The sequence below is a fragment of the Phyllostomus hastatus genome, unplaced genomic scaffold (assembly GCF_019186645.2).
Source record: "Phyllostomus hastatus isolate PE091 unplaced genomic scaffold, TTU_PhHast_1.1 phas_contig_40, whole genome shotgun sequence".
NCBI lineage: Eukaryota > Metazoa > Chordata > Mammalia > Chiroptera > Phyllostomidae > Phyllostomus > Phyllostomus hastatus.
This window is the reverse complement of record NW_025333872.1, coordinates 88,992,616-89,013,640: the sequence shown is the minus strand read 5'-3', so window position 1 is coordinate 89,013,640 and position 21,025 is coordinate 88,992,616. Positions and strand designations below refer to the sequence as shown.

The window sequence follows — 21,025 nt, the reverse complement described above, 5'->3', positions numbered from 1 at the left end:
AAAAATACACATTTGAACACAGGCATACCATCCCTCATTCCTAGATAAATGAAAACAAGCCACGTCAGTGGCTCGCAAACTCGAGTGTGTTTCAGAATCACCTGAGGGCCCGTGAAAACACAGGCACTGGGTTTGGGCAAGCCCCCCAGAGTTTCCGATGCAGTAGGGCCGGAGTGCGTCCTGAGAATTTGCTTTCAGACAAACTTCTAGATGGGACTGGTCCAGGGACCACACTTTGAGAACCACAGTGCTATGCATACTTTTATTCCTTCCCCCTGGCACGCCCTGCCCCTCCCTGGTATATACAGAGATATTCTTAATTTGCTTTCATTGCTTCCTAGCACTCCGTTATGTGCTTCCTCAACTGGCATCTCGTTTATGGACATTTGGGCTGTTCTATGTATTTCTATATGTATATGTATGTATACATATATAAATGTTCCTATAAATTGTATATATCTACACAATCCAACAATTGTTATTGCAAAGCATAGTGTCCCACTTATTGAATTTTTATCCCTGTATCTTTGGAGCCGATTTCTGGGAGTAGAATGGTTGCACTAAAGGGTGCATTGAGACGTGCTTCTGCTAGATGGAGCCAAATTGTCTTCCGACAGGCCTGTGCCGTTTGGTTTTCCGGTAATTGTGGGAGTACCTGTTTCTCCATGGCCTCGCCAGTTTAGAAGGCTGCCAAGCTTTCAAGCATCATACTGTAAAAAACCCAAATTAGCTGCCAACTTCTAAAACATAGGTAATAAAAATATCTTGAGTTCTGGTTTCTCCTGGAAAAGCAGTAGATCCACTGGTCCTGGGCCCACAGATTCACATGACACTTATGTCCCCAGGAGACCAGGCGAGTACTGAGCTGGCGGCAGCCTCCCATTCATGCACCGTGTCCACTGGTTGAGCTCTGGAGAGCACCGGGTGGCCAGCCCTGACTCCAAGGACGAGAAGAGCAGAGTCACTTGCCCAAGGTGTAGTAAATTAGCGTCAGAGGCTGGAGCTTTTCTCTGCGTTTGTGCTTGCACCCTCTCAGTTTTTTTTTGCTTCTTTCCTGCTTCCTGCTACACTCAACCTGGGACTGAGCAATGCCAGGTTGTCTTTCCTTAATTTCTGAGAAGTTTAGGATTATTTAAAATACCACACTTAAAAATCAATGACCTCAATGAAAATGTCTAAATTACACCCTGTATTTGACCTGTGAAGACCATCCCTAATGAAGCCTCAAGACTTCGGGGCAATTGAGAATTTCTGTGCATTTCGTGACATCATGACTCTAGTTTTGTGTTAAAGTTGAGGGATTTGATTCAAATTGGCTTTATATTGTTAATATAGGACCAAGTGTATATATGACCTTAGACCTGTAAGATCTGTCAGCATTTCAAACAACAGCTCTGCACAGAAATCAATAGTTCCTAGTTGGTTAATCCTTAAATGCCTATCGATATTTGCCTCCCCAAATCCTTTTCAGGAGTATTTAGGGGAAAAGAAGGCAATGATAAAGGAATTATACAAAAATAGATATTTCCTTCTGGTTACTCAACTCTCTCAGACTGCAATGAGAGAAGATGTAGAAAGGAGACATTTTATTATGAAAAAAAACAAACAAACAAAAATATAAGGTAGTCAGGGCTGTCCCACTGAGCACATAGGGTGCTCAAATGTCTGTTGAATCAATCACCACTCCCTCTCTCTCACACACACACACACACACACACACACACACATACTCACACACTCACTGGCCTGAGATGTTTCCCAGCACACCATGAGAAAGGCCTAACGTACACAGAGCACATGGATGAGGCAACACTGCCCTGACAGGAATATGGGCGATCAGCACTTCCTGAGGACACTTCCCGTACGTAAGTGCACGTCTGGGCCCTGGAGGGAGGAGAAAGGCCCCAAGGGGGCTGAAGGCCATGCATCACGGGAAAGGAGGAGGTCAGCAAGGGGAGCTTGGGCCTCTGAAGCCAAGCTTTGTCTCCTCGCTCAGCGCTGCCCAGGGTCAGCCCCCGCGGCAGTCAGGGGAGGAAGCGAGGGTGAGGTGAAGGCAGGAAACAGGTAAACTTGCTGCAGGTGTTTCTCAAGCCCAAGGAGCACACAAAGGCTCAGCTGGGAGGCTGCTTGGCCCGCCCAGTAGGGACCTTTGTCTCCGTCCCTCCTGCCCGTGCGCGCTGTGTGGGCCTGCTCTTTCGTGAGCAGCAGGTCAGAGGCCGCCCTGTGCTCTCCTGCTGTCAGTAAGGATTTCTGGAACCTCCACGGACCACGAGAGCAAGGTCAGGGTGAATCTCTGTGCAGGCCCCAGTGATTCAGATAAAAGCCCAAGTCAACCACCAGCTTTCTTTCTTTCATTAACAGCCTGTCAATTAACGCAATTTTCCATTCCTCCCCAGAGCGGGGCAGCTGGTTGTCTCAGCAGACATGCCATCTTCTGAATTTCGGGGTGCTGAGTGAAGAGCAGGCTGCGCCAGCACCAAGCACTCCCTCCTCATTCCCTGCTTCCTCGGGAAAGTGCGGGGTGCCCAAAGTCAGTCTTCTAATTAAACCTGGCAGCATTACAATGAAAAACTAAGATTTGGGAGTTGGCAACACAGCACATAAACAAACTTTTATGTGAATAATTAAGCCAGAGCTAAGCATATGCTGGACCGTCTTTAATCAACTTGTGATTACAGTTACCAGTAAAAGCCCGAGCGTTTCCAAAAGCCTCCGTGTTGTTTACGTGCTGTGGTTATTTTAACATATCTTCTTTGATATACTTGGCATATCTTTCGACCCATTTCTCCCGCTTTCATTTTCCCTCTCTTGTTCAAACTCCTACCCTTTAGGAGGATTAATTATGACACAGGCAACTCGGGGAAGGAATCGCAGGCAACCCTGTGAGCACAAACATTTCACAACTTCACACACCCACACCCGCCCACAAAGTCAGGCGCATTTTATACCCAGGGCCATCAGCTGCCTGTAAGGAGCCCCACTTAGTAAAACCCAGAGTGTGATGTTTGGGGTCAAAACCGACGGAGGGATTTGCAGCTGGCGCAAATGACCCTGCGGGACAGGTCCGGAGCCTGGGCAGCCGGGGAGGATGTCTCCCGGTTCCCATGGCCTTGCAAAGGACTCTGGGGCTGAAAGTGAGGTGCTCATGCTCAGTTGGCCCCCAAGTCCCATCATGAGCTGCTCTTAAACCTCTGTACAGGTGAAGCCGCAACTGCAGATATCACACAAAGTTTTGCTGCAGAACAATTTCTGCTAGAGGTTTTCCAGAGGGGAAAAAAAAAGAAAAAAAAAAAGCTGTTCATTTTTTCAGAGACACTTTGGATAGGATCTGTATATAGTGGGTAGCATCTCCTGAAAGTAATGTTGCAAAGGATGGCCTTGTGTATTTCAGAATTCTGTCTCCTGTCCCAGCACAGGGTGCGAACCAACTGTCACGTAAGCTTTAGAAGTCGCATCTTTTCCTTGTGTTTTTCTAAGCCATCAATGCAGCTTAAGAAAAATAACAATGAATTTTTAAGATGTAAGAGAATAATTCTCCTCCTTATCCCCTAACCTAAATGATAATTATATAGCCTAGGGTAGTGCCATATTTTTATATATAACATATTTATAACCTAACTCGTCTAGTGGTATTTTATATTTATTTATTTATTTATTTATTTATTTATTTTTCTAACATTCTTCTATTCCAACTTTCCCCCAATGTAAAGATTTTGTTTTGTTTTGTCTTGTTTTCTACGAAAGATGAGTAACATCACTCAGTTACTAGATGAATTCCAGGAAAACTACTAAGTTAGTATTTCCTAACTTACTGGGAACACTAACAGTATTTATTTTTTCCTTGCTGATAAAAAAAGAAAAGAAAAAATGAAACCAGCGTGAGAGAGATTAGTGGCTAGCTTCACCCCACATGGAATAAGCAAGTCATTTTAACTGTGGAGTGAAAACAATTTGGGCTCTGTATCTGTCTGGGTTGGCCTGGAGAAATGAACCCCGCTTACCTTGGACACGAAACATTCTGCTATGGCCACAGGGTCATTTTCACAGTTTTCCAAATCTTGCAGAAGTTCACTAATAAAAGAAATAAAAGAAAATATTAGACTGTAGTCTTATGGTCAAAGACATTTTATATCATTTAGAAGTTTAAACGTTTGCATGGCTTTTACAAGGAATCATTTAATTGGGTAACTGAGGACCTATTGCCACTACATTCAAGGTTTAGGTAAGGGACTTGCTCGAGGTCACGGCGGGGTAAGGATTTAAACACTGGTTGGATCTGTAACTCCTCTGACTAACACAAGCCTTGTGGATGGTCTCCTCGTCTGCACGGGTGCTCACCCACAGCCATCGAATAGTGTCCCAGGCACCGGGTATCGTGCCAGCAGCAAGAGCAGACACATCAGTGAGCAAACTGAGATTTGGGCCCTGGTCTCCTGGAGCTTGGGGGTCCATGGAAGAGTCAGACATTCTGTGAGAAATTACACTAGCAAATATAAAAGTTTAAACAAAGCTAGTGCTCTACAGAAAAGATATGTTAGTGCCATGACTGGTGTGGCTCAGTGGATTGAGGGTGGGCCGATGAACCAAAGGGTTCAATTCCCAGTCAGGGCACATGCCTGGGTTGCAGGCTGGGTCCCCAGTAGGGGGCACATGAGAGGCAACCACACACTGATGTTTCTCTCCCTCCCTTCCCCTCTGTCTAAAAATAAATAAATACAATCTTTAAAAAAAAGATATATTAGGGAAGAAAATGTGTTTTCATCGATGTAAATCTCTATTATTTTTTAATGGTTCATTATTTGAAGTGACTGCATCAGATTTCATTGAGTGGACATAGCATAATCAATTTAACTAATTTCCTACTACTGGACAAAACCCTACAAATGGAATTGCTGGGTCAGAGGGCATCCTCAGTGCCAGTGTTAACACATTTCCAAATTGCACTTCATGTAAGTTGTATTGATATATATTTTACTGTGTTAAGAGTTTATTTTAGTTAGCTGTGCACGACATATTTTGATAAAAAAACTCAAATAGCACTGCATTCTGTTTCCCATTTTCGACGGCCTCTCTTTAGAAGAATCTTCAGCTGTCACTGTTTTCGGCTGCTTCGATGTTTCTAAAGAGGCCGATATTGCATCTTCATTACTTTTCAGTCTTACACATTCTGACTTCTGAATTTCCCCAGACCTACCTTCCTCCCATCTTCTCAAGGAGTTGTTACAAAATTTGACTAAAGACAGAGCTTATAGTTTTAGGTATTATTACATTTTAAATATTATTCTCATCTGAACCCTGTGGTATACCGTAATTACATTTCCTTTCTTGTTCAACCATGCTTTCCCTGCATTTAAAATTCTCTCTTCCTTTTTTTTTGTGCTTCGTATCAACATACACACCACGAGTTTATTCCCCAGCTCTGCGCCAGAAGTGTGTCGTCTGACTGTGTGCAAACACCAGATTATCCGCTGGTTGTGTCCCTCCCTGGTGACCCCCTCTGGGAGCCCCGCGTCCTTCCGCCCCCACCGGAACGGCTGCGTTCTCTCTCCAACACCACCCCGGGGATGCCCTGTACCCGGCTCCCGTGTTGGAAACCTGGTTTCTTAGATACCATCTCAGATGTATTTCTTCCTTTGGGAGGTTACCGAGCCCAGCAGCTTTCTGAGTAGGGGTCATAGGTGGTCAATTTTCTGAGACGCTTCCTATTTCAAAATGTTCTCCCTTCGCACTTGGCTGATTATGTCGGTGGAGAGAGGACTCCTGGCTGGAAGTCATTTCCTCTGAGTATTCGGGAAACTACCTGTGGCCTCACGAATTCTGATTTATGGTCCAGGCTCTACTTGACCTGTTTCTCTGTTCTGGGAGCTTTTGGAGTTTTCTCTTTGTTAACATAAGTCTGAAAGTCGGTGATGGGTGGCTTTGGGGTAAGTCTTTTTATTCATGAACAGAGCCAACTGGAATATTTGGGAAACATTCCTGAACGTCCGTTCTCAAAGTGAACCCCAGGGTCCCGAGACCCATTCGGGAGGTCCAGAGGGCCACCACTTCCCTGAAAACACTCTGGCCCTGCGCTCCCACTCTGTCGTGAGAGTGCAGTGGGCTTCTCCGGGGGCTGTGTGGCCTGGAGCGGATGGAAAGCAGAAGCAGATTTGAGAGTCCTGCTGTCTTCCAGGAACTCAGACAGTGCAGAGATGTGCAAAAATACAAAACAATGCCAACGCACCTAAAACGTTAGTGGGAAGAGTAGTAAAATTAGTCTTCTAAAAATCTGTGGGTTTCTTACTGTGATTATTGAATACGCTGATATTTCAACAATTCCTCAGTTTTCATTTCTATCATAAACCATAGACAAAAACAGCTTTTTGGATCCTCTGTACTTTTTAGGCACATACCGATCCTGGGGCCACAAAGCGGAGGCACCTCCGACTCTGAAGACAGCTTTGGTGTTTCCTTCCCTCCGTTTCTCTTCTCCCTCTTTTTGAAGCTCCCGTTATCCACACTTTCAATCTCCTATTTTCTTTCTTCTTGCTTATTGCTCTGCTTTTGGGGACACTTCAACTTATTTCCCATCCCATTTTATTGAATGCATTTTTATTGTCTTATTTTTCATTTCAAAGTGGTTTTTTTTTGAAGTAAGCACTTCAGATGTTTCCGTTCTTACTTTATGGAGGTAAAATCTTTTATCTCTGAGGATGACACTGTTGTTATTATTTTGGACTTTTCTTTCCTGCTCCTTGGTTGTGACCAAGCTCCCTTTTCTCTGAATATCCTGGCTTCTGTCTTTCCTGTTAGAGGCTCTCCCCAAATGTCTGGGGATCTTCCCTTGTCCTTTTCTATTTGAAGGTGAGACGCCACAGAGCCGGCCGCACACTTTGCAGGGGTTCACCTTGTCACGGGAGCTCCTCACTCCAAGGCCGAGGATCCCGTGATGTCGGTTAGAATCTTAAGAGTTCTTCATGCGGATTATGTCTCTCAATATTTTACCACATTAAAAATGAAAACAACTTTTAAAAATCAATCAACTCACTTCATGACAAGTAGAAGCCTATGTTAACCTATATAACTTTCTGTGAGGGTTTTATAAAATAAAAAAAAAGTTAGAAGAGTGGCATTGCTTTACATTTTTTGCAGGTCTCTAACATCTACTTTGACCCGGATGGAGTCTCGTATCTGCTTCTGCATTCGGTCTATTGCAATCTGTCGTTTTGGTTGAAGTGTATAGAAAAATTTCTGGCCTGACACACACGTGTCTACTAGAAAAGGGAGGAATGGTTTAATGGCCTTTTAAATGAGTGGGACTATTTTTCTTGGATATTACGTTGAAACCCAACAAATGGTAGTTTCTCAGAGGTCTGCTGGGGTCTAACACCGCACCAACGTACTACACCCTGTTCCTCTAAAATCCTTCGGTCTGTCTTGCACTTCGAAAGGATCTTTGACCAAATGTATGATTTCAGGATAGTCCCAATTTCAAACATTCCTTCCGAATATTTTTATAACTACCATCCCTTTGTGAGAGTCTCTATAGTTCGGAAAATCTGGTTCTGATATTTGTACCAATACCTTTTACAGGAGCATCTGAGACCCTGCTCCCCAGCACATGTCATCAGTTTGGCTCGAATAAATGAATAAACATTCAGAAAAATCTTTATAGGAAGATGGGTATGATTAAATTAAAGGCAGTTGCAATCTAATCGTTGGGGCCTAAACACTGGATGGAGATAAAAGGCTGAAGGGAAAGAAAAGCCAAAGCAGCAGCATCTGGGCTAGTGTCCCCCGTTCCTGGCAGACGCGGTGCTTCGGACGCAGGTTTTGTGTCCCGGGCTTTCAATAGAAACCCTCTTTCCGAGCGCAAAAGAATTTTGAGCAGAATCCGTCATGTTACTTCTCTGTTACTTCAGCTTGACAGAAATAGTCCTGACAATGTTTAGCTCCTTGTGTTCCAAATGTTGTGCTCATCAGGCTCCCTTGTGAGCTTTCATTTCATCTCGGGAGCTGACTCCCCGGCAGGAGGAAGCGACCCACCCAGGCCCTAGGTAAAGCTCACAGGTGAGCAATGCATGGCACTTATTGCTCAAGAACCACAGATCTGGGAGGCTGCTCGGTCCCAACCCCTAATTTTAAGGGGAGGAAACCATGGCTCATAAAAGGGAGGCGGCTTACCTTGGATCACACAGATAGTTATTAATGGCCACCCAGGGCTGGGGTTAGTGTCAGGGCTCCAAATCCCAGTCCTGCACTCCATTATAAACACATCTCCTGAAAGATGTGTTTGCTGATTGATTCAAGAAAGCTAAGGGCTATGTTCTGCATTATGGTGTCTGACTACATGGCAGGCCTTGTTTGAGTCATTTGGCTGGCTTCCCTTTACAACTTTTTTTAAAAAAATTTAATCTTTATTGTACTTTTTTCCATTACCATTTAGTCCCCTTATATCTCCCCTCACCCCAGCTATCGCCACGCTGTTGTCCCTGTCCATGAGTCCTTTCTAAAATAAAAGGAGGAGCTTGGCGGTGTGTCTCGTGCGAGGCATAGAAAGGAAGCTCCTGTGGCTGGAGCGTGACGAGCAACAGGGAGTGGGGAAGATACAAAAGGAAGAGCAACTATAAACTAAGATGCCATGTACCACGGGTGCACAGATGGCGCCACGGGATGGGGTATGGCAGCCACTGGAGATACTCCATAAAGATCAGACGCCGGACTGTCCCTTTCAAGTTGCAGCCTAACGGGGTGGGGACTAGGTTTCTCATCGCACCAGTGCAGCTGATGACAACTCCACATGTACATGACCGGGAAGAGGTGACCGGCAGACTGTGTTTTATGCTCAAAACTAAAGTCCTTCAGGCTTGGGACATTTTCCCTTTTCCCTGAGTAATTGTTTGAAATATGTCCCCTTTTTTTGAGTATAACTATAAGAAAGAAAATAAGATTTTTTTACTTGCGCTCAAATCCCTTGTTTGGATGGGAAATTAGAAGAAACGCTGTTCCCTTTTACAGGATGTATTACGTAAAAAATGTTCTCTGACCACTGACATGAACTTGAAGTCGGAAATTGTATTTTGACCTTGAAGACTCAACTGTCCTACACTGAAAGAGATTCAGGCACGGGGCTTCTTCCCTTCTGGTCTGCAACAGACTCTAAGCACCACCTCCTTTCCCATCCACCGGTGTCGGTCAGCTCGCAGTGTAACACCTGGTGTCCACGGGGCACATGTGCACGTGGGAACAGAAGATGGGGTGAGACAAACAGTGCTAAACGTCCTCGGTTTGAGAAGTTCACAGGAATAGAGGCTGTGGTTAAAAATATTTCTACCATTGTGCAGAAATTCAAAACATTTCAGTGGTATGAAAATGCACTACAAGAAATGATATCTGGTCCCACCTCTCCTTGCCTTACTGTGATATGTAGCCCATGATTCATCTTCTAAATTACCTTTCAAGGGAGAAGAAAAGCATGGCCCACATCATTTTTTTGGCTTTCTGGCTCTGTGAAGCTTTCACTAGCCTCCTCAGATAAGATTAATTGCATGTGCCTCAGAGTTCTCAAAGCATTTTGTTCGTGCCTTGATTATAGGACTTACTGCCTCTGCCATACAATGGTGTTATTCATCCCCACACTACCAGACTTAGCCCAGCATTTTATATGCCGTGGGGATTCCACATAGGTGTTGAAGGCGAGTTGAAAGAAGAAGGAAATTTTTACTCCATTTTTTGAAGAAGGAAGGGAGTTCTGATGATTTTAATTTGCTAAAAAATATTTTTTTAAAATAGAAATTCACAATGGAGGAATGGTCTCTATTTCCTCCGTGTTTATTCTTAAAGATTCGAGTTACAGTTTCAAGAACTCTATTTTAAGAGAGTGATGCTTTATAAAACAGCTGGCATTTCTTCCTTGTTTGGTAGTTAAAAAAAAAGGTTTTGAGATTTTAGGGACAAGGTAAAATGGGGAAAGTGGCTTTTTTTGACAGACCTAGTTTCCTGACCATTTGGGGATCTCTTCCAGACACCAAGCCAGAGACATAAATACCTAGGCTATCACAGGGATCAGGACAGAAAAAGAGATTTTGATACACAGAAAGAAAAAGATGAAGTCTCAACTGCATTCCAAAACATTTCATGTTGGAAGGTTTTGTGATATAACAATTCCAATCTAGTCATACACCAAAACTGAACAAGGACTATATGAGGAATTATATACTATTATCACTTATGAACATGAATGAAAAAATTCTCTAAAATTTATAAACAAATCAAGCTTATCAGTGTGTAAATATATAAAACATCTACCTGTGACCAGGTAGAGTTTATTCTAGTAATGTATGTATAATTCAAATCAGAATTCCTATTAATATAATTTACCAGATTTTCAATAGGAAAGAAATCACATGCTAATTTTCTTAGAGGCATAACATTTAATAAGATCCAATATTCATTCCCAATAAAATCTTAGCAAAATAGGAAAAAGTGTTTATCTTACTATCAGAGCAAACATGAAACTTCATGGTAAAACAGTTGAAACATTCCCACTAATGTCAGAAAGAAGATAAGGATGCCCACATCCAATCAACATTCTATGGTGGGACTTACCAAAGCAATAACACATGAAAAAAGGTGGGGGTGGAGGGAGGTTAGAACTGTAAAGGAGGAAAAAAAAAAAAACTCTTCTAATTTTCAGATACCATTGTCTGCGTAGAAACTCCTCCCCCCCCAAAAAATTTATAAGCCATTATTAGAACTAATGGGAACATTTAGAAAGTTAGTTGGATACATTATCAACATAAAAAAATCAAAAGCATTCCTAGATGACAATAATAGTCCATTAAAAATAGAAAATTAGAAAATATAAAAGTTACATGTATGAATATGATGAAAAAATTATAAAACATTATTATAGGACATTTAAAAAGGCTTGATTAAAGAAAGATATGTTTATGGATGGGATGATTCAATATTGTAAAGATGCCAATTCTGCCAAAATTAATCTATAAATTAAATGCAGTCCCAATAAAAATGCCATCAGAGTTCTTCGCTGAACTCACCAGCTCAAAAGAGTCAAGAAGAGCTAAGCCAGTGCTGAAGAGCAGCAACACGGGCTCAGTAATGAAGACAAAGTGGTTGGCACAGGGACCAGCACCTCGACTGACGAAACAGAGCACAGAGTTCAGACACAGACCCACGCACACATGTAACCTGGCCATGGGAAGAACATGCAACCACAAGTCAGCATGGGAAGGATATGTTTTCGACCAGCGGTGACGGAGTCATGGGCTAGCCAGATGAAAATAAGAATCCGACTTTCCTAACACATGCCATGCTCCCACCAATTTCAGTTAGATTAAGGCTATCTGTAAAAAGCAAGATGATAAAACTTGTAGGCAAAAATAAATGTATGAACTGAGAACAGGAGATAATTTTTGAAACGCAACACAAAACCCACAGACTATAAAAAGTATATTTATTTAGTGTAGTCAAATTCATGAATTATACAACTCCTTTGAAAAGAAACCACAATGAAAGTCAAACAGAAAACCAAGTCTCACACTAGGACATGATCTGCAGCTCACATAACCCACAGCGATCACTAGCCAGAATTCATCAACTACTCCTCTGCAGCAACGTGAACAAGGAACCTCCCAACAGGCAGATGAGCAATGGATGTGAGCCAGTGAACAAGAAAAGATGCTCAGTCTTACTGTAATCAGCAAAAGACAAAGTAATGTATTCCCCCAATAGAGTATTATATAGCAATTAAAATAAAATACAGTGATAAATCTCAAAAACAGTGTTAAGTGAAAAAAAAAACTGTGAAAAACTGACACAGTTTATGCCATGTTTGAAATAAGTGAAAGCATGTTTCATGTTTTAAATAAGCACTTACATATAGAGTCATGGCAAAAAAAAAAAATCACACTTGGAAATGAAAAACCAAGTCTTGGCTGGCAGTTACAGCTATGGTGGCACATTGAGCCAGATTACACTGGCTTGTGTGCGCCAACTCTGCACAGCTCGTCCAACTTCCATGTTTAGCGATGTCTTGTCGGTAGCTCGAAATCTGCTGTGATGGAGCGCTTGCACGGCAGGAACTGGCAACACTCCACCTCAGGTTTCCCTTCCTTGTTCTCACCCTGGAGAGCTGGTTTGCCGTCACCGTGCCATTCTCCCCAGAGTGAAATGCAATCGGGAGGGCTGCACAGGGGGGCTTCCACACGATTTGTAATGTCTTTATGCTTTAAAGACTTTCTAAGGCAAACATGGCACAAGGAAAGGCTTTTTGATAGAGTGGGGTGGTTCATGGGTGTTTACTCTGTGCTTTTCTGTATTTTGGAAATATTTCCTGAAGAACAAAATCTACTCAGATGAATTTTTCAGGGCAGCATAAAACCACTTCCTTTTTGCCCTCTTTAATTTTAGAGATTTAAATCGTGTTTAGTCATAATAATATATGTTGAAAAACCTGGACCTGAACTAATAATAGAAACTTTAAAATTATTTCAAGCCCCAGCCATAGATTTGCTGGGTACTTCTACCTTTGAAATCAACTGATGTGGGGCGATATTTAATAAAAGGTTCATAAGAGGCAGTAACATGAAAAGTAATATCAATATTATTACTTAACCAATTATAATAGCAAAAATATCCAAGCTCTGAATTTAGACTCCAGATTTAAGAGAAAGGAAATAAAGATGAATAGGGATAACCTAGTACAATTTAACTGTAAAAGTTTAATGAGAAGATCTTGAAAATAATAAAATACTACTACTAATAATAGAGGTTTGACAAAAACCAAGGCATTCAAAATAGTCAGGACTATGTTTCCAGCTCTGTGACCTTGAGAAAAGGTCTTTCCACACGCACAGCAGACCGCGAGGGCCTGTTGGGTGGGCGCCCAGTCTCTGAGAGGTGCGCCTGATCTACCTCTAGGAGCTAAGAGGGTTAAATGAGGTCATGCATGTGCAGGGGGCTACTGAAATGTGCCCTACAAAAGGGACAGGCGCAAACTCGGTCACGTATCATTGTGTCACTGTACAGACATCTCACAGGTCATCACCACCACACTCATTCGCTCTGACTTGCGTTATTTCAGAGGTGTCTGACTTCCTGGGTCCAGGAACGCCACAGAGAAAAGAACAGAGGGCCAGTCCTGGAACCCAAAGGAATTCTCACTCTTCCAACTGTTGCAGACCCGGGCTCCCGTGCCCAAGCCCCGCTGCCAAGGCCCCATCTGGGTGATAGAAGTCCCAACTCCATTCTTATCTTTCTTGAAATGAGGAGACGCATGAAGATCTGAACTCCAGGGAGTAAAATGGCCTTCCCGGATCCCACCACAATGGGTCTGGACTCAGAGGAGCCCAGATGAGGCATACAGGGTGATTGATCACACACGAGACTCTACAACCTCTGGTGCGAAGTAAGCGCTAGATAGACAGCCGGTGCCGCCAGCTTACAGCCAATCCACAGGGGGGCGCACGCCCGGGCCTCCCAGCGCCCCGGCCCTCGTCCCTCCTTACGGTGCCTCGGGTGGACTCTGGAAGGCCTGCTCTCACACCCGCACGTGACGTGAACATGCAGACTCCACGTCCCCTAGTCCAGCTTTTTTATGTCTTTTCTCTATTTTCCTATTATTGTGGTTATTTGACGTGGATAGTGTTTTTCAACCATGGTGCACATTACAAACATCTGAGGACCTTTTCAAACATCCTGATGCCCCGGCCCCGCACCAGACCAACTCATCAGAATTTCTGGGCATAGGATCCACCACACTTTAAAAGCTTCCCAGGTGATTCCATCCAGTATGTAGCCCCGGTTGAGAGCCACTGTCTCCGAACATGCACACCGGTTTTCAGAGTCTACTGAAGCAAGTGGCAGAGATGCAGCAGCCCGGGCATTTTTGACACCCTAGGCTTTCAGAAGGGAAGGATGCAGACGACGTGCTCAGGGAAAGCGCCTCCCAGAGGCCGGGCCTGGGCTAGGGGTCAGGGACTGAAAGATGGCGAAGGAGACGCAGATCCGGCCCGCCAAGAGCTCACCTGTACCAATTTCAGTACGGAAAGCGGGGGAGGATTTATAATTTGCATTGTGGTTCAGTCTCATAATGGCAGAGCACTGCAGCACTTGATAACGGGGTTTTACTATATCAAAATCACCGTCAGCACTGGTGAACATTTTGGTGTTTACTGTGTGCTGGCATTGAACTAGGCACTTTAAGTGGGTCAGCTTCACAATAACCACATGAGGTAGACACATGTTATTGTTTCCATTCATTCATTCATTCATTCAGTCATTCCACGAAAGTTCTGATGCCTCCTATTGGCCAGGTGTAGTTCTAAGCACTTGGGCAATCAAAGACCAGATGGACCCCTGTCCCCAGGGAGTGTTCTGTGAGTGGGAGTGGGGAACAAGGAAACAAGGTCCCTATCCCCAAAGTCAATCACATTTTATGTTAGAAATTGCTAAATTCCAGGAGAAAAAGAAAGAGCCAAACAGTTAATATGTGTGTTAACTGTTCCTGGGTAAGGGGGGGGGGGCGGGGGAGGGGGGCGGGGGGGGGGTTCCTGGGTAAGAGCATTAAGATAGGAAGATTTGAGCAAAGACTTAAAAACTGAGCAAGTTCTTTCTTTTACTTCACTAAAATTCACCAAAGGGTATATACACGGTTCAGCTGGGATGCAAACCCAGATATTCTGGGAACCCAAGCCTGTGTGTGTGTTTTTTTAAATTTAATCTTTATTGTATTTTTACCATTACCATTTAGTACTCCTAAACCCCTCTTCCTCCAGCAGTCACCACACTGGTGTCCATGTCCATGAGTCTTTTTTTCTTTTGGCTCAATCTCTCCACCCCCTAACCTCCACCCCACTTCCCAGCTGTCATCCTGTTCTCCATCTGAGAGTGTGTCCCCATTTTTCTTATTAGTTCAGTTTGTTCATTAAATCCCACATATGAGTGAGATCATATGGTATGTGTCTTTCTCTGATGGGCTTATTTCGCCTAGCATAATGTTCTCCAGGTCCATCCATACTGTTACAAAAGGCTAAATTTTCCTCTTTTTTATGGCTGAGTAGATTTCCATTGTATAAATGTCCCATAATTGTTTTATCCACTCATCTATGGAGGGACACTTGGGCTGCTTCCATATCCTGGCAATTGTAAGTAATTGTAAATATATTCATTGCAGTGAACACAGGGGTGCTCATGTTCTTTCTAATTAGTGTTTTGGGTTCCTATGGCTATATCCCCAGAAGTGGGATAGCTGGGTCAAAAGGCAGATCCATTTTTAGTTTCTTTGAGGAACCTCCATACTGCTTTCCACAGTGGCTGCACCAGTCTGCATTCCCACCAGTAGTGAAAAAAGGGTTCCCCTTTCTCCACATCCTTGTCAGCACTCGTTGGTTGAGTTATTGGTGAGAGCAGTTCTGACAGATGTGAGATGGCATGTTACCGTGGTTTTGATTTGCATCTCTCTGATGATCAGTGGCTTTGAGCATCTTTTCTCATGTCCACTGGCCATCTGTATGTCCCTTTGTCTGTTCAGGTCCTTTGCCCATTCTTTAATTGGGTTGTTTGTTTTTTGGAGTTGAGTTTTGTAAGTTCATAAATTTTGGATATTAACCCCTTATCAGATGGATTGACGAATATGTTCTTCCACTCTGTGGATTGTCTTTTCATTTTGTTGATAATTTTCTTTGTTGTGCAAAAATCTTTTAGTTTGATGTAGTCCCATTTGTTTATCTTTTTCTTTTGTTTCCCTTGACTGGGGAGATATATCTGATAAAATATTGCTACAAGCAATATCTAAGATTTTGCTGCCTATGTTTTCTTTTATGATTTTTATGGTTCTGGGTCTACCTTTTAAGCCTTTGATCCATTTTGAATTTATTCTTGTGTATAGTGTAAGAAGGTGGTCTAGTTTCATTTTTCTGCACATATCTGTCCAATTTTCCCAATACCATTTAGTGGATAAACTATCTTTAGCCCTTGTATGTGCTTACTTCCTCTGTCAAATATGAATTGACTATAAAGATGTAGGTTTATTTCTGGGCTCTCTATTCTGTTCCATTGATCTATGTGTCTGTTTTTATGCCAGTACCACGCTGTTTTAATTACTATGGCCTTATAGTATGGTTTGATATTAGATAGTGTAATTCCTCCAACTTTGTTCTTCCTTCTCAGGATCACTGTTGCTATATCAGAGTCTGTGCTCTTAACCTGCCGATTACCTGGTCTTCCAAAAAGTATCACACTACTTTATAGTAAGTGACTTGCTTGTCCAGCCCCTTCAGCTCCCTGCCTGTCTTGTTTACTAAGGAAATTATCTTAGCCCAGTGCCTGCTACATAGCAGGTACTGAATACATGTTTGAATTAAATTAATCATTTTAAATTTTAATTGTTAACTAATACAAATTAACATATATGATTTAAGTATTCATTGTGTGTTTACTGTGTCCTGCCCACTGGCCAGGCAGAAGGACATTTTCGGAAGCGCAGTGGAGGTGAGGATGCTGCAGACGAAACCCGTGGGGAGGTTTCCCCATTTGTATCCTGTGAGAAGGACGATACCACTGCTCTGCCAGGGAACACCGGTCTCTCCTCTGAACCAGAGGATGCAGCAGGACAGGATATTGAACACATGGGAGACTCGTACACAAACAAGAATGCTTCCGGGGCCCTGGCAGGTGTGGCTCAGTGGATTGAGTGATGGCCTGCAAACCAAAAGGTCACCAGTTCGATTCCCAGTCAGGGCACATACCTGGGTTGTGGGTCAGGTCCCCAATTGGAGGCATGTGAGAGGCAACTAATCACTGTATCTCTCACACACTGATGTGTCTCTCCCTCTTTCTCCTTCTCCCCTCTCTCTAAAAGTAAATAAAAGAAAAATGCCTCCAGGTGGAAGATTTCATGACGCAAAAGCCCACACAATGTTATGAAGTCAAATCAAAGATTCCAGGAAAAGTTTTCTTAGTCCATATTCATTTGAGAGAAATTCATAATGTCCCCACGTGAGAGCAATCTTTTGAGTACTCACTTACCTATTGAAGTGGTAGATATCCTGTATGTTTCCAAAAAGGGCTGATCTTTCTTCTGTCCCCAGAGGGAGTTTCGTTTGGTCCCTGATGCAGTCAAGGTAATCCTGAGAAAGCAACGAGAAGGCTGTTTTAGATGCTGCTGTCCTCCTGCAAGTCACCTTTAGTTTGCAAGATGCATCTTTCTATCCATGTCAAGTAATTATCATACAGATATGCTCAACTCCACTCTGAGAATACAGAGTCTCTCTTTCATCAATGATGCTAATACTTAACGTATTTATAGAATGAGGATAGTGAGCAAAGAAAAAGAATGTTGTATACATTAATGATCTGCCCTCCAATAGTATTAGAACTTCTCTAGATGGATACTATAATGACCACAGTAACCAATAATAGAGTTTTGACATAAAAATAGCATCTGCTGTTTCTTTGATATGATATCATGACATGATAAAAGATACTCCAAACTTCATACAGTGAAAAACCAGAAATGCAGATCTTAAAATTTCTCATCACAAGATACAGTGAAAAACCACAAATGCAGACCTTAAAATTTCTCATCACAAGAAGAATAACTTGTAACTATGTGAGGTGATGGATGTTAACTAAACTTACTGTGTTTAGTCAACACACTGTATACAGTTAACATACTGTAACACTGTTATACATTGTCCACCTTAACGAATGCAATGCTGTATATGTCAGTTCTATCTTAATAAAACTGGGAAAAGTGACAAGAGTCGATTTAAACATACCCTTTAAGATAGGAAGAACTCATTGTTACAGGACTGAAGTCTTTCCCAAATACCAATTTATTTCTTTTAAAAAATTTCTTTTAAATAAAGCACATCATGCTACCTACTAGGCTATGTCAAAGATCCATGGAAAACTTCGACATGATTTTACTTGCTGAATATTTTTATTAACAGAGAAACAGCTGCAGACAGAGCCAGCCGGGACTCAGACCCACAGCGGGTTCAATGTACACGGCTTAGAAGCTATTCGAGCTGCTGAGAGCGGGAAACTCCTTCCGGCCCTGAGTGCCCAAGAGTTCAAACCCGAGCATCCCTGCTCCCCTCAACAACGCCCAACAAAGCTAGCTCTGTAGGAGGCAAGAACACAATAAAGAAAAAAGTGAAAACAGCTGAAATAACATAAATTAAAAAAAAAAATCAGTGCAAGTTCCTGCCCTGAGTGTGTACCGTGCCCCTCTACCGAATGCCACAGGGGCTTCGGCGGCACGTGGAGGTAGTGACCCAGCGACAAGTCAAGCAGACCATGAACATCCCAGCACTGGAACCTCATTCCGGAGTCCGTCCAGACACAACGAGGTAGAGGCAACTAGCGAAAGGCGAAACTGACATTGAGGAACCATTGGATAATTGTTTCTTCTCTCTTAATCACCCACATTCATTCTCTCGTGTGCTTTATGTTCCACAGATGAAGAACAGGCAGGGTTTCATCATTAACTTCCTCAGTGGCACATCTGACAGACGGCATCAAACAACTTTCAAACATTCTCGTTTTTTAATATTAAGATCACTGTCATGCATGAACCAATGTTCATTTTTTTTTGGAAACAAGCTTTGTGGTAACATCTGTTCTTCTTAAGAAAGTAGTCATCTCAATACGAAATGAGTCACAAGATTTAAGTGCAGTTGTCATTAAAAACCCACAATAGCAAAACCTAGTCTCCTTACTTTTATGAATGGAACAGTTATTAAGAGGCTTATGTATCTGCCTCAGAGGACACAGAGTTAGTGCCCACACAAGAAATGCTAAAGGAGGTTAGAATTGATGTAACAGCATTTTGAACATGTTAAAACCTAAATTACATTTCCTCAAAAAAAAACAAAAAACAAACAAACCAACAACATGTGTTCACTGTTATTTTCATAAAATTATATATGGTCCTAAAGGATGGGCTGACATTTAACTTACACTAAATAGTTGTATTTGACAGTTGCTTAATACTTTAATCAGCATTTTAAAAGGACAAATTGCACATAAAATCGAGAAGGTAGAACAGACGGATGCGCATGGGCATGAAATGAAAAAGTGAGTCAGAAAGCTGTGGATGAGCACAGTCCGCACCCTGCTGCAGGATGAAGGGAGAGACGGGGGCGGTGTTGCCTGCACCAGATCCACCTGGCCGGCTGCACTGGGGCTCAGCGAGACGACGAACAATCCCTTTTCTCGCTTCAACTGCGAAGCTTGCTCGTTTGCAGAAACCCAAAACTAAATTCTCCATGCGAGGGAAAGGCTGAGTGAAGGGGCTTGAAGAATTTCATCTGGGGCGAGAGACAAAGAACCGTGGCCCCTTTCCAACCAATGCTGGCCCCTCGCCAAGCGAGAGCGGTTCAAAGCCCCAGTCTGTGGTGGAGAAACTAGGTTGTAAAAGCTGCTTGCTCTGAAATGGTTGAGAAAATAGATCGTCAGGAGTCCAAATTTTTGTAGGCCGCTCTAGAAAACAGATCAAAGTCACATGGCCACAACTTGTTCCCCCCGCTGATCATAATTAAGTCCTTTAAATATGATACTTTAACCCTAACCCAGTTACTGAAAACTACTGTAGCATGCACTGCATTAGCAGCTGTAATCATCTGAGGCCAAAATGAGAGGTTTGAAGCTCAGTGATAATAACAGCTCATTCTGTGCTCAAATGACAGAGGAAAGATACCAATGAAACTTATTAGAGCCTGTCATGCTGCTTATTAATTTTATTGGCTTGATGTTAGTGCCTGTTGCTACCCTACTGTTAACAGTGAGGGGCCACTTTGAAACTTTCGCATTGGACAATTACTCTCCAAGGGAATCAAGAATTTCCTCTACTTTGGGGAGATTCACACAGAAAAGAACTTTTCACCATTTGGATACTTTTGTTATATAGTTTTAAATTTTGCTTAGAAAGCATTTATTTTTCTATTCATTTATGCCCTTAAGATTTCCACCATTGTAATGATTTGTACCTGAGTATCTTTTTCTCATTAACTTTTTCATTCCTTGTAATGTCTGTTATTGAAAATATACAATAATCTAATTTGGTGCTGTTTGAGGTGTGGTAAGTGAACAGGATCCAGTTTGCAAACTGCTGGTTACCGGCCTGCAACAAAGTGCAGAAATCAAGAGAAAGCATGATCTTATGGCCCAAAGGCCGGCAATTGACAACATGTAGAAACTTACAGCATTTGGGCAGAATGGGGTCTTTTGAATCTAATGATAAATTTGGACTTGTATTTTGCATGTCTGATTTTTTCTGTTTTATTTTTCTAGTAATTCTTTGTATTATTGTACTTTTCAAAAGTGTCAGTGTGCAAGTGATGCATGATTGCGAAACACAGACGCACGTCCCTCATGATAGAAAGGCTGAGAAGCAGAAATGCTGCAGAAACTGGGGAAGAGGCACCGGCTGGGTAGCCCAGTTGGTTAGAGCATCATCCCATTATGCCAAGGTTGTGGGTTCGATCCCCAGTTAGGGTCATACAATAATCCGTCACTGAATGCATAAATAAGTGGAACAACAAATAGGTATTTTTCTTTCTCTTTCTAAAACTCAATAAATAAAAAAAATTAAAAAATAAAAGAAACTGGGGAACTTAGATTCAAATTCAAAAAGGTTGTGTTCATAAATCCTGCTCACATTTCAAAATTCTACCCACTGATTTTATGGCTTAACCTTTTCGATCTAATCTCTGTTGTTAGCACTTCCAAATTCCAAGTCTTGGATATGACTCCTGTGTAAGGCTTTTCCATCTTTGTTTCGGAGGATGCACCCTTTCCTGGTTCCTCATCCCCTCCACCTTTTTCTAGAAACCAGTCATCTCTTCATCTAACAGCCTGCCTCCCGAATGCTGCCACAGGTTGCGTGGAGATGCCACGTGTACCGCAGTGACTGACACTCGTGCGTCCGTTTTCAGTCAAACAGCGCAGCCACATTCACGCATTCAAACCCTCCTCCCCACCTTTTTTGAGGACACAGGAACGCATGCCAAGTTCTGTT

General features: G+C 42.6%; 1 protein-coding gene across 5 annotated transcripts in view; it reads right to left on the bottom strand.

The window, feature by feature from the left end:
• PLEKHG1 (pleckstrin homology and RhoGEF domain containing G1) overlaps positions 1–21,025 on the bottom strand; it is a 206,489-nt gene that overhangs the window by 37,924 nt on the left and 147,540 nt on the right. For all 5 annotated transcript variants that reach the window (XM_045843148.1, XM_045843149.1, XM_045843150.1 and 2 more), the window contains 2 exons: positions 17,029–17,129; positions 4,002–4,071 (listed from right to left, as the gene is read on the bottom strand). In XM_045843148.1, the coding sequence (XP_045699104.1) occupies positions 4,002–4,071; positions 17,029–17,129 (171 nt within the window). The remainder of the gene's footprint in view (positions 1–4,001; positions 4,072–17,028; positions 17,130–21,025) is intronic.